This window comes from Acinonyx jubatus, chromosome C1, assembly GCF_027475565.1.
Source record: "Acinonyx jubatus isolate Ajub_Pintada_27869175 chromosome C1, VMU_Ajub_asm_v1.0, whole genome shotgun sequence".
NCBI classification, from domain to species: Eukaryota; Metazoa; Chordata; class Mammalia; order Carnivora; family Felidae; genus Acinonyx; species Acinonyx jubatus.
The window spans coordinates 84,867,822-84,881,986 of record NC_069381.1 but is presented as its reverse complement, the minus strand read 5'-3'; the positions used below and the strand labels follow the sequence as shown (position 1 = coordinate 84,881,986).

General features: G+C 33.6%; 1 protein-coding gene across 2 annotated transcripts in view; it reads right to left on the bottom strand.

The window, feature by feature from the left end:
* The window catches only part of SLC30A7 (solute carrier family 30 member 7), an 87,121-nt gene that overhangs the window by 56,864 nt on the left and 16,092 nt on the right, over positions 1–14,165 (bottom strand). For both annotated transcript variants that reach the window (XM_053214535.1, XM_015073849.3), the window contains 3 exons: positions 12,040–12,127; positions 11,253–11,379; positions 2,283–2,426 (listed from right to left, as the gene is read on the bottom strand). In XM_053214535.1, coding sequence (XP_053070510.1) covers positions 2,283–2,426; positions 11,253–11,379; positions 12,040–12,127 — 359 coding nt within the window. The remainder of the gene's footprint in view (positions 1–2,282; positions 2,427–11,252; positions 11,380–12,039; positions 12,128–14,165) is intronic.

Genomic DNA, 14,165 nt, shown 5'->3' with positions numbered 1-14,165 from the left:
CGAGGTCAATTAATCACACAAATATAATCCACTAGTATAAAATTCTGGAATGAAAATAAAACTTCAAGGAGAAACAGGATGTTATAAAATTTATAACTATTTACCTGTTTTTGCATGAGTGAGAGTGGGTCTCAAATCACTAAGTTATTTAGAGTCCAATGAATATATTTCAGAGTAATACAGAAATTTCATTCTAAATATTATCAATAAGATACCTGAAATCATATTCCTTGCCATTATTTAAACAAGTAATTTTTTAGGAATCATCTTACTGTGTGAGGAATACACAATGTTTCAAAATTATTACAGGATGCATGTAAGCAAAATCTTGGGAAAGCAAGGTTTTAAAACATACCAGTGTAAAATCAAGAACATAAGGGGGGTGCCTGGGTGGCTCAGTCAGTTGAGCATCTGACTTTGGCTCAGGTCATGGTCTCACAGCTCGTGGGTTCGAGCCCCACGTCAGGCCCTGTGCTGATAGTTCAGAGCCTGGAGCCTGCTTCGGATTCTGTGTCTCCCTCTCTCTCTGCCCCTCCCCTGCTTGCACACTATCTCTCTCTCTCTCTCAAAGATAAATAAAAACATTTTAAAAAATTTAAAAAAACAAAACAAAACATAAAAAACAACAAGTGTTGGCAAGGATGTGGAGAAAAAGGAACCTTGGTGAATTGCTGTTGGGAATGCAAACTGGTGCAGCCACTGTGGAAAACAGAATGGAGGTTCCTCAAAATTCAAAAACAGAACTACCACGTGATCCAGTAATTGCACTACTGAGTATTTATCCAAAAAAAAAAAAAAAAAACCAAACCACTAATTCGAAAGGATATATGTATCTGTATGTTTACTACAGCATTATTTACAACAAATTATGGAAGGAGCCCAAGTGTCCATTGATAGGTGAATACATAAAGAAGATGTAGTATATATACATACAATGGAATATTATTCAGCCATAAAAAGGATTGAAAACTTGGCATTTGCAACATGGATGGATCTAGAAAGCATAATGCTAAGTAAAGTAAGTCAGTCAGAGAAAGACAAATAACATAGGATTTCACTCATATGTGGAATTTAAGAAACAAAACAAATAACCAAATGAAAAAAAAAAAAAGAGAGACACACCAAAAAGCAGACTAAACTATAACTAGAGAAGAAACTGATGTTATCAGAGAGGAGGTGGGGTTGGAGGATGGGTAAAATAGATAAAGGGGATTAAGAGTTCATTTATCTTGATGAGCACTGAGTAATAAATGGAATTGTTAAATCACTATATTTATTGTACACCTGAAAATAATTTAACATTGTATGTTAAGTATACTGGAATTAAAATACAAATAAATAAATACTAAATAAAACATACCAGTGTAATAGTACAAAAATATAGCAAATTTTAGAGATTGAAAAATTAGGGATTTAATATTCAATCTCTAAGAACTTTTTTTAATTATCAAATCAAAAGTTTGAGGATTCTATGTGGCAAGTACAGATAATACTTAAGCATATAACTTGTTGTCAGAGCAGCTTATATTAATCTATACTGAAATTTCACAGATACATTATTTAAAATATAATTTAAAAATAAAAATTAAGTTGATAAATACCTTATAACTTAATACCCAATGCTATATAAGTTAGCACACAAGATTTCTAAGAGAACAAGGAGGCAAATCAAAAATTCTGCATTGAAAATGAAAAAAATTGAAAACCCCTATAAGCCCACCTATAGCACAAAAGGCTTTATCATATTTAAAAAAAAATGATTTTCGGGGCGCCTGGGTGGCTCAGTCGGTTAAGCGTCTGACTTCAGCTCAGGTCATGATCTCGCGGTCCATGAGTTCGAGCCCCGCGTCGGGCTTTGGGGTGATGGCTCAGAGCCTGGATCCTGCTTCCGATTCTGTGTCTCCCTCTCTCTCTGCCCCTCCCCCCATTCATGCTCTGTCTCTGTCTCAAAAATAAATAAACGTTAAAAAAAAAAAATTTTTTTTAATGATTTTCATTTGCTAAAAAACAATTGTTTCTGATTCACTGACACTCATTTAAAATAGTGGCACACAGTATAATATATTCACTGAAAAAAAAGCTATATCCACTGCATTATATTGAGTTAATTTCATCATATACTAAAAATGAACTAGCCCTGTGAACCATTTAGTCCAATTCATTAGAAAGGAAGTTGATTACAAGACCCTTTCAAGAGACTATTTCAATGAAAAGAGTAATCTACACAAAATCTCTGTGTATTTGGAAGGCTATCCATTTGAAAATCTTCTGGCTGTACTCACCATGAGAATGAAAGTGTCCATGTCCATGAGCATGATCATGGCTATGTGAAGCACCATGTTTCAAATCATGACTATGGCAATGATCTCCATGGCCATGTGCCTGATCCAGAACACCATTAAAAAGGGAATGACTGTGTCCATGGCCTAAAAAGTAGTTAGAATAAACGGTATGTAAACGTATACTACATAAATGATTACAATAACACTGATATTAGTGAAAAGAACTAGCTCTAAAAAGAGATTTAATTAAATAAACATTTACTTGCAAGAAGTGTTACAGTGTTAAAACAATACTGAGTTCCTCCTACCATGGAGTATAGGAAGGAAATAAAAGTACAGAGGCAAGTGGTAGACTTTATTGATGATGAAAGTAAGTGAGGAGTACACAGAAATATTTAAAGAGATTACAGATAATGTTATTCATTCATACAAGAGGAACACACTATGTTATAGGCACTGTTCTAGGCACTGGGGATAAAGTGGTGAAGAGCACAGAAAAAATCTTGGCTAAAACTTTGCAAAGTACCACTACATATACTCACAAAGATAAGACAAAATGTATGCATATGGTCATTTGAGGCAGAGAAGCTGCTGTATTTGTTCAAAGGATCAGTAGGGGCACCTGAGTGGTTCAGTTAAATGTCTGACTTTGGCTCAGGTCATGATCTCACAGTTTGTGGGTTCCAGCCCTGAGTCAGGCTCTGTGCTGACAGCTCAGAGCCTGGAGCCTGCTTCAGATTCTGTGTTTCCCTCTTGCTTTGCCCCTCCCCTGCTCGGGCTCTGTCTCTCTCTCTCTCAAAAATAAGTAAACATTAAAAAAAATTTTTTAATAATAAAAAAAAAGGATCAGTAAAACTACATTATAGCAAGTAGAATACTTAGAAAAAAACAAAATAATGCAGAATCCTCTCTCCATAGCAGACCTAAAACTACTAAACCATCAAAGAAATGTCTTATACAAGCTATTGCAAAGCACATAAGAACACTGGATGTTACCCAATTCAAAAATATCACTAATATTCACAAAAATCTTAAATACCAGTAAACCAAATCCAGCATCGCATTATATGGAAAATCACGAATAATGGGAGATCAACTCCCAAAATGGTGGAGAGAGGATACTGGCAAATTAGTTCTTTCTTTAAAACAATAAGAATACAAGGGACACATTTAAAAATCAACATCAGAACTCTAGCAACTAACCAAAACCACAAAATGAACTAAAAAGCACCCATCCAAGAAGAAACTACCAAACCTCAGTAGGACTACAGAGTTTCTACTGTTTTTACTTGGGGCTACTCCCATTTCACCTCCTGCCCTAGCTCAGCTGAAAGCAGCCAAAAAAAGCCAGCAGCACTGTAGACAATGGAGAGATCGGATTTCTTCCAGAGCTCTGTGAAAGCACCATCTCCAGAGCACAGTCAGTATTTTGTACAAACTTGCAATTCTTTAGAAAAATCTCTATCCCCAATGTGGTGACTATTAGACTCAGAGGTCAGCTCTAAAAATTTAACAGTCACACGCTGCAGGAAAGCCATTAGTCCAAGAAAGTCATGCAACAAGAGAAACCAACAGTATCAGCAACAACAAATTTAACAGTCACACGCTGCAGGAAAGCCATTAGTCCAAGAAAGTCATGCAACAAGAGAAACCAACAGTATCAGCAACAACAAACTTTGAAGGGAGAGGTTGAAGTAATGATACCAGAGTCATTATAATATAAAATGTCCAGTTTTCAACAACAACAAAAATTATAAGACATGCAAAGAAAGAGGAAAGTATGCCACACACACATGAAAAAATGCAACCAACAGAATATGTTCCTCAAGGGGACCCATATTTTGGGCTTAATAGACAAAGACTTTAAACCAGCCATTATAAATATGTTCAAATAAATAAAGAAATCCATATCTAAAGACTGAAAGTGTAACAGTGATGACTCACCAAATAGAAAATATCAATGACGAGAAATTATAAAAAAGAACCAAACAAAAACTCTGGAGTGAAAAAATACAATAACTGAAATAAAATATTTACTAGAAGTGCTCAACAACAGAGTTGAGCTACAATAATGCAAACCTGAACATGGATCAACAGAGGTTTTCCACTCTGGTTTTCCAACAGAGCAGAAAAAAAGAAAATGAAGAAAAATAAACAGCCTTAGAGACCTTGATGTGTGGAAACATCAAGTGTACCAAAATAAGCATAAAAAGAATCTCAAAAAAAGAAAAGAAAGTAGGAGACAGAAAAAAAATTTGATGAAAAATATTAACCACACATTCAAAAAACTTAGGAAAATCCAAAGAATATCCAAAGAATAAACTCAAATGGAACCATATCTAGAACCACCATAGTCAAATTGATGAATGCCAAAGAGACACTGAAAGTTGGAGACCAGGATAAAAAATAACTTACCATGTATAAAGAAACCTGCATAAGATTAACTGGGGACTTCTCCACCAAAACCATGGAAGTCAAAAGCCAGTGGGACGACAAAATCAGAATGTTAGAAAAAGACTCAACTAAGATATCTAAATTCACCTCTCTCCTTTAAAAGTAAAGGACATATAAGACATTGCCACATCAACAAAAACACTACCTGCCAATGAGATAAAAGAACACTAAACAGTAATTCAAATACACATAGAGAAATAAAGAGCATTGGTAAAGGCAATTGTAAAAGAGGATGAATGTATTTTTAAATTGGTGACTCATTTCTACTGTAGGTTTTAAGAGACAACTGCATAAAGTAATAATTATAAAACTGTACTGATGGGCTTACAACATAAAAATACGTAATTTGTCTGACAATAATAGTACAAGGAGGGCAGGTGAATGTAGAGGTGTATTGGAGAAAAAGTTTTGTGTATTACTAAATTACTATTAATCTGAACTAAATCATTTTAAATCAAGATACTACTTGTAATCCTCAGGGCAACAATTAAGAAAATATTCAAAACTATACAGTAAAAGAAACAACAGAATTAAAAAGTACATTAGAAAGTATCCATTTAAAAAATAAGAGAGTAACAAGAAAACAAGTAACAAAAAACCAAGAAGTAGAGTAACAAAAAGGACTGAAGATACAGAAAACAAATATTAAAATGGCAGATGTAAATCCTACCTTAGTAATTACATGCAAATTGTTTAAATATCCTAATTGAAAGACAGAGATAGAAACAAATATGATCTAGTTATATTGTCTATAAGAGATACACGTTAGACTCAGACACAAGCTGAAAGTAAAAAGAAAGAAAAATACACCATGCAAGCAGAAAAAAAAAAAAAGAGAGAGAGAGAGAGCGCGCGCGCGCGCAGGGGAGAGCTGGAATGGTTATCATAATATCAGACAAAATAAACTGTAAGCCAAAAGTTATTGTGAGACAAAAACAACATCACATAAAAACATGTTCAATCTATCAGGAAGATATAATGATTATAAACATATTGCACTGAACAATACAGCTCCAAAATACATGAAGCAAAAAATAATTAACTGAAAAAATATACAATTGAATAATTATAGTTGGAAACTTAAATACCTACTTTCAATAATAAATAGACAACTAAGCAGAGGATCAACAAAAAAACCCCAGAAGGTTAAACAACTATAAACAAATTACACCTAACATCTGAAGAACAGCAGAATACATATTCTCCTCAAGTGCACATGGAACACTGTCCACAGAGACCAAATGCTAGGTGATAAAACAAGACTTAATAAATTGAAAAAAAACCCTGAAATCATATAAAGTGTGTCATCTGATCACAATGGAATTAAATTAGATATCAATGACAAAAGAAAATCAAAAGTAACACTCTTAAATAGCTAATGAGTCAAAGAAGAAATCAAAAAGGAAATTGAAAAATACTTTGAGGGGTTCCTGGGTGGCTCAGCTTGTTGAGCATCTGACTTTGACTCAGGTCTTGATCTCACAGTTGGTGAGTTTGAGCCCCACATCGGGCTCTGTGCTGACAGCTTGGAGCCTGGAGCCTGTTTCAGAGTCTGTGTCTCCCTTACTCTTTGCACTTCCCCTGCTCATGTTCAGTTTCTCTCTCTCAAAAATAAACATTAAAAAAAAAAGAAAAAAAAATAAAAATACTTTAAGATGAACAAAAATGAAAACATGACCTACCAAACTTACGGATCATATTTCAGCAATGCTTAGAAAAAAATTTGGCTATGCTAAAAACAACAAAAAAACAAAAAAAAAAACAAAAAAAAAAGCAAAAAAACAAAAAACCCTCAAATTAATAATCTCATTTTCCATCTTAAGAAATTAAAAAAAAAAAACTAAAGGCAAAGCATAAGGACATAAAAGTATTAAAGCAGAAATAAAATTTAATATAGAGAGAAAAACAATGGGAAAAAAAAATCAATAAAACCAAAAGGGCACTCTTTAAAAAAAAAAAAAAACAACAAAATTGATAAACCTTTAACAGAACTAATCAAGAAAAAAAAAATGACAGAAGGCACAAATTACTAAAACTGGTAAAGAAAGGTCTTCACTGCTGACCTTATGGAAATAAAATAATTTTTTTAAAAAAACATACCATAAACAAGTAAACAAAGAAGATACTTTGGATGAAATGGACAACAAATGCACAAAAGAACATTCCTAGAAATGTACACACTACTGAAACTGACTCAAGAAGAAATAAAAATGTGACCAAACCTATAGTAAGCAAAAAATAAATAAAAATAAAATAAGAATTTAAAACCTGAAAAAGAAAAGCCCAGGCTTTTGAATTCTGCCACTTATGAATTCTGCCAAACATTCCGTACTCTTCCCCACCAATTCCCTTAAAAATAAATAAGTAAATAGAAGAGGGGCACCTGGGTGGCTCAGTCGGTTGAGCATTTAACTCTTGATTTTGGGTCAGGTCATGATCTCAGGGTGGTGTGACAGAGCCCTACATCAGGCTCCATGCAGTGTGGAGCCTGCTTAAGATTCTCTCTCTCCCTCCCTCCCTCCCTCCTTCCCTCTGCCCCTCTTCCCTGCTCAAGCTCTTTCTCTCTCTAAAATAAAAATAAATAGAAAAGAGAACATTTCCCAACTCATTACATAAGAGCAGCATTACCCTGATACCCTGCAAACTACAGACTAAAAATTCCTTAAGAATATAGACACAGTGTCTTTAACAAAATACTAGCAAACCAAATAAAGCAATACATAAAAAAGATAAATCATGGCCAATGAGATTTATCCTAAGAATGCAAAGGTGGTTTAATACCCAAAAATCAAGCAATGTAATATGCCATATTAAAAGGATAAAGAATAAAAACCAACTATCATCTCAAAAAGTGAAGAAGTTGTGACAAAGCCCAGTACCCTTTCATGATAAAAACACCTAGTAAACTAGGAATAGAAATAAACTTCCTCACAGCAAACACAGCTAACAGCATATTTAATGAAGAAAGATTGAATGCTTTCATCCTAAAATCAGGAAAAAGACAAGAATGTACTCTCTTACCACTTCTATTTAATATTGTACCGAATGATCTACCAGGGCAATTAAGCAAGAGAAAAAAAAATTTTTTAAAGGCATTCATATGGAAAGGAAGAAGCAAACTATCTCTATTTACAGATGACAGGACACTAAAAAATTCTACAGAATCCACTAAAAACCTATTAGAATATGGAACAATTTCAGCAATGTGGCAAGACACAAGATCAGTACACAAAACTGAACTATATCCTTATACATCAGTAAAGAACAATATAAAAATGAAATTAAGAAAACAATCACACTTATACTACCTACAACAAAAAAAGAAAGCCTAACTGTAAAGTGTGAAACATATACGCTAATAACTATAAAACATGTTGAAAGAAATTAAAGAAGCTATAAATAAATGTGAAGGCATCCCATGTTCATGGACCAGAAGACTTACCATTGTTAAGATGACAATACTCCTCAAATTCATCTACAGATTCAATACAATTTCTATAAAAATCCCAACCGTCTTTTTTTTTTTTTTTGCAGAAATTGACAAGCTGATCTTAAAATTTATATGGAAACGCAAGAGGGGATCCAAAATAAGTAAAATAATCTTAAAAAAAGAAAAAGCTGGATAACTCACATGTTCCAATTTCAAAACCTACCTCAAATGTACATTAAACAAGACAGTAGGGTACTGGCATAAGGATAGACATATAGATCAATGAAAAAGAACTGAGAGTCCAGAATACTCTCACATTTATAGTCAACTGATTGTTGACAAGTGTGCCAACACAATTCGATGGGGGGAAAATAATCTTTTTAACATGGTGCTGAGACAACCAGATATCTATATATAAGAAAATGATATTGGACCCATACCTCACATGATATACAAAAATTGACTGAAAATGGATCACACACCCAAATGTAGACCAAAATATAGACACAAAATTTAAGGATGGTTCCTTATGAGAAATCTATCAATGTAATTACAAATTTTAAATTAACTAAGGAAGAAAAAATGATTACTTCAATAGATGCAGGAATAAAAAGTAATATCTTAACTTGATAAGACAGTTTCATCAGAAATAGACCATAAACATCAGACCAAATGATAAAACTTTAGTAGCATTCTTCATTAAATCAATGAAGAATGCATATTAAAATATGCTGATGCTTGCATTTTCCTCTGGAGATTCTGATAAAAGTGTTCTGCGATTAAACCCAGGCATTAAGGTGTTTTTTTTTTTTAAGTTACTCAGGTGACTATCCACTTTGACACAAGGATACAAACTTTAAGTATATCTAATCAACACTGTGCTAGGGGTCCTGGCTATACAATAAGACAAGAGGAATAATAATTTCTGTTCTTAATAGTAATAAAAACAGTCAACTACTTAAAAATAAACTGATCAAAAAATACAAAGATCTTTATTAAAATAGCTAAGATAATTTAGTAAAAGACATAAAAAAATTTTTATGCATTCCCAATCAAAATCCCAAAAAGATTTTTCATACAACTTGACAAGCTGATGAAAAAACCAAATGGGCAAGACAGGCCCAAACAATTTTAAAAGGTAACTTAATATAGGCTAAAAGTGTTGTTTTACATCAATGGGGTAAAAGGCAGGTTAATAACTGGTGCTTGGAAAATCTGCTTATTCACACTGGAAATAAAAAGTTAAGTCCTAACTCACCCTACCACAAAAACAAATTACATATAGATGAAGGAACAAAATGGATTGGGAAAAAAAACCCTAAATTTTAACGGTATTAAAATATGAGACATGTTTATGACTCAGAAAATGGAAATTTCTCAAAGTAGAAAACATACCAGAAAAAAATGTAAGACAGAAAAACTAAGACTATATCAAAATTAAGAACACCTACATAAAAGTTTAAAGATAAGCCATAGATTGGGAAAAGATGTTTGCAACACATAAAACAAATGATTAGTATACAAAATATATAAAAATTATTAAAAATGGATTAACAAGAAGAGGATAGAAAAACAAGCAGAAATAAATAAATAGTTCAAGAGGATAAACTTGAATGTCCTAAAACCATACAGAAAGATTTTCAACCTCACTACTAAACAAGAAATAACAAATAAAATGAGATATCATTTTTATCAAACTATTAGCAAAACAGTCTTAAACCCATAATAATAAGTTTTGTGTTTTTTTAAATTTTCTTTTAAGTTTATTTATTTGTTTTGAAAGAGAAAGTGCACAAGCACAAGCCGGGGAGAGGCAGACAGAGAAGGAGAGAATCCCAAGCAGACTCTGTGCTATCAGCATAGAGCCTGATGTGGGGCTCGATCTCCTGACCATGACATCATGACTTGAGCTGAAATCAAGAGTAGGATGCTTAACAGACTGAGCCATCCAGGAGCTCCAATCGTAATAATAAGTTTCGATTTGAGTGGAAGGAAATTAGTACTGACATTCATTGCTGGGATAAATGTGAATGATAGTAATTTTGAGGGCAATTTGGTATTGTCTACTGAAACTAAAAAACTATATTTCCTGTGTTCCAGCAACTCTACTTATAGTCCAGCACAGTGCAACTCAAAGAACTTTCTGTGACAATGGAAATGTTCTGTATCTGCTGTCCAATATGGTAGCCCTATGTGGCTACTGAGCACTTAAAATGTCACTAGTGTAACTGAAGAAGTGAATTTTTAATTTTATTAAATTTAATTAACCATAATTTAAATTTAAATAGCCACATGTGACTAATGGCTACTATATGGGACAGCAAAACTCTGGAAAAACAACTGCACAGGTTCACAAGGATACGTTTCATATGGAAATGACTTACAGTCTACATACAGAAGACCAGTTAAATAAGCCATGGTATCCCACACCATGGAGTTTTATGTGTCAACAAGAGAAGGCCAACTGATACATACCAAATAGAAGGATCTCAAAGACAGATTGTATAATAAATTTCATAGCCACATGTACTGTAATTTTTAGTAACTAGATTGGTTTTATTGTTTCTAATGTTTATTTGTTGGTTTTATATAAATGGTGTCCATAGCTACAGAGGTATGGAAGCATCCATAACCAAACTTGATTATGTGTAACTCTGAGATGGCACTGAGATGGAGACACATGGAGAAGTGGGAGTGATGGTTCAAGAAGACATTAATAAGTGTCTATTAACATATTATTTCTGTTGTTAAAAATCAACATAGGGGTTCCTGGGTGGCTCAGTCGGTTAAGCATCAGACTCTTGATTTTGGCTCAGGTCATGATCTCACGGTTCGTGAAATAGAGTCCCACATTGGGTTCTGCATTGACAAGGCGGAGCCTGCCTAGGATTCTCTTCTCTCCCCCTCTCTCTCTGCCCCTCCTCCACTCATGCTTGCTCTCTCTCTCTCTCTCTCTCTCTCTCTCAAAATAAATAAACTTAAAAAAAAACCAACATAGACTTTAACTTTAAAATGTATCAATTTTCAAAAGTGATAATTATGATGAAAAGAGAAAATGAAGAAACAAAGCGTTCTAACCATCATACCAGAGCCATGAGAATGTCCATGACCTCCATGCTTGAAAACAAATATTCCTATTAGGTTTACCACAAACCCAAGAATTGAAACAAGAAGCAGTCTCTCATGGTGTACATCTGGAGGGGCTAATGCTCTCTAGAAAACACGTAACACAAACAAACAGCATTGATATAATTTTTGAGTGATCAACTGGTAAAAACAAAAAGCAATCTTTAAAAATTTTTATTTTCAGAATTAAAAGTACTCTATAAATATATACCAAAACAGTTTCTAGAAAAAAAAATAGTGCTCACATACTGCAGACAAGGTAGTAATTACTATTTTTAAATACACACCAATATTTAAAAGCATGACTATTTGGTCTAAAAACCATCCCTCTTTGGTATCATAAAATACTGCCATTCATTTCAGGTTCATTGATCTTTCAATTTTCTCTTTATATTTCTTTAATATGCCAAATATTACAGGTTCACTGACAAAATTCTCGGATTTGTTTAAGAACTCTTCCCAGCTGACCTCACTACCCAGACCGTGCCTTTACTTTTCACAGCGTCTACAATTCATTCATAGCTTATAAAGCACTATCATTTAATGGTTTTCAATTTCAAGTAGTTTCACATATATTTAATTTTTCCACTATTTTGTAAGCTCCTCTTACATATTTTACCTAATCTAAGACTGTCCTCAATAATACTTAATAACAGTGTGAAGACAGCTTTATACATGTATCTTTAGTTCATAAACATTTTCATTGCAGAAATGTAATTTACTGACTCTAATCATTATCTACAATACCTCAACTCCTTCTGAGAAAATAAAAAAAGCAGTGAAGATCAAAAACAGGCCATTGACAAAGCCAGCCAGAACTTCCGCTCTAACATACCTAAAGAAGAGTAAGTAAACAAATGAATTATTATTTCTTAAAAATCAAATCATACATTTATATACATTCAGTGATTCTAAACCATATTATATGGTTAAAAGCAGCCAGCAAAGTCCTAGTATTTATAGTATAGTATGCTTTATTCTATATATACTGTAGAAATGAGGAAATGACTTTAATTATTATGAATTATGTATAATAGCAAAATGCCATAAACCACATCCATCTCTACAAGCCAATCAAAAGACCTTCCTCGAGTAAGTACGTTTAGAAAGACCCTGCACAGAAACATAAATTTCAAGTTGCCCCTGGAGAAGGAAAAATTGGACTGGACAAGGAGGCAAAGAAGGAAGGATCTAAGAAATAAAAAGTAGGAGCAAAGGACTTTTCTGAAAGAGGGGTTTAATAACTTATTTGCTTCTTTTCTAAAAACTCCTTATACTTTTTGTTTTATAACTTTCAGTTTTGAAATCTTTGGAAAATGGAACTTTGATCTGAAGGAAAACACAATCATCCTAGAGCCAACTTAAGATTTACATTCCTAATCACTCTTTTCTAAGATTAATACATTTAACAAAAACTTTTCAATCGCCTATTTTTAGAATCAATCCTGGCTTCATATAATTTTAATTAAACTATTTTTTAAATGCCTGCCTTTTTCTCTATGGACTTCTGAAGCTTTCTGCTTCCTACCTGCATGAAGCATCAGGGAAAGATTCTATTTTTCTGTTAAGGTATATGTGGCTTAGGTAAAGTCATTAGAAACTTCAACTTGGCAGTTTTACATGTCCTAACTTGATTCAAAGGGTGCTGAGAGCAGTTAATCACTATGGTCCTTAAATAATATAATAGGAACATCAAAAATTCTGCTTTTCCTAGCTTTGTCAACTTCTAGATTATACAAGCTTTACTGTAAAAAACATTTTTAAAGAGAACAAACTATTTAAAATGTACTCGTTTCAGGGGCACCTGGGTGGCTCAGTCAGTTGAGTGTCCGACTTTGGCTCAGGCCATGATCTCACAGTTTTGAGTTCGAGCCCCACATTGGGCTCTGTCTTGACAGCTCAGAGCCTGGAGCCTGCTTAGGATTCTGTGTCTCCCTCTTCCTCTGCCCCTCCCCAGCTCATGCTCTGTCTCTCTCACAAAAATAAACATTAAAAAAATGTACTCATTGCAGTTATGTTGCAGTTTGCTCTTTCAGTACATTCCAACACAGCATGTATTTCTACATTCAGAAAGAATGCAGATTTCTACCTTCTAATACATACGGATGAATTAGATTTACATATTTGTCAAAGCATATGCCTTTTTATTTTTCAGGAGAAAACATTCATTAAATTCAGCCTGCTTCCATAGTAAACACTTAGGAATTTACCTAATCTATCAGCAGGGTTACTAACCTCAAAATAAAAAAAGCACTTTCTTTTAACCCACTCTTCTATTCCCAAAGCTAATGGTTGATTGAAAGCCTTTTGTCCTTGAGTTCCACTGGATTTCAAGATCAGACGTAGAAATGTTTTTCAGGCATCTTTTTGTCTCTCTAGTGCCTAGCTTAGTATGTGCTTAATAAATTCTGATCCGCTGTTGGACTCAAGTGATTTAATTAGGCTTAATATATTTGCTAACCTTGCTTGCAGGAATCAAGTGAAAATTTTGTGAAAACCAGACATACTTGACTCTACAAATAACTGTTTACTTCAACAGAGTGAGTCTTGGAATTACAACATATAATTCACGAACGTGCTATTGCCTAATTAAGTATGATGACATCTGGATTCTTTAGCCAAGGCAAAAAAGGATACACGTACATATACATATGTGTGAAGGCATGTACATACGTATCTACCCATCAGACATATATTATTTTTATACTGGCATCGCTATGTCAAAAATAGTGTGACCAGATACAAAAAGGACTTTTCTATAGAGAAATACTGAAAAGTCTTCTGCCTCTCAGATTCCTCCTAATCTTCTATTGTAGTCAGTCTGCTATTGCGATCATACTGAATCAGGGTTTTGGAGATTCATCCCTAGGCTT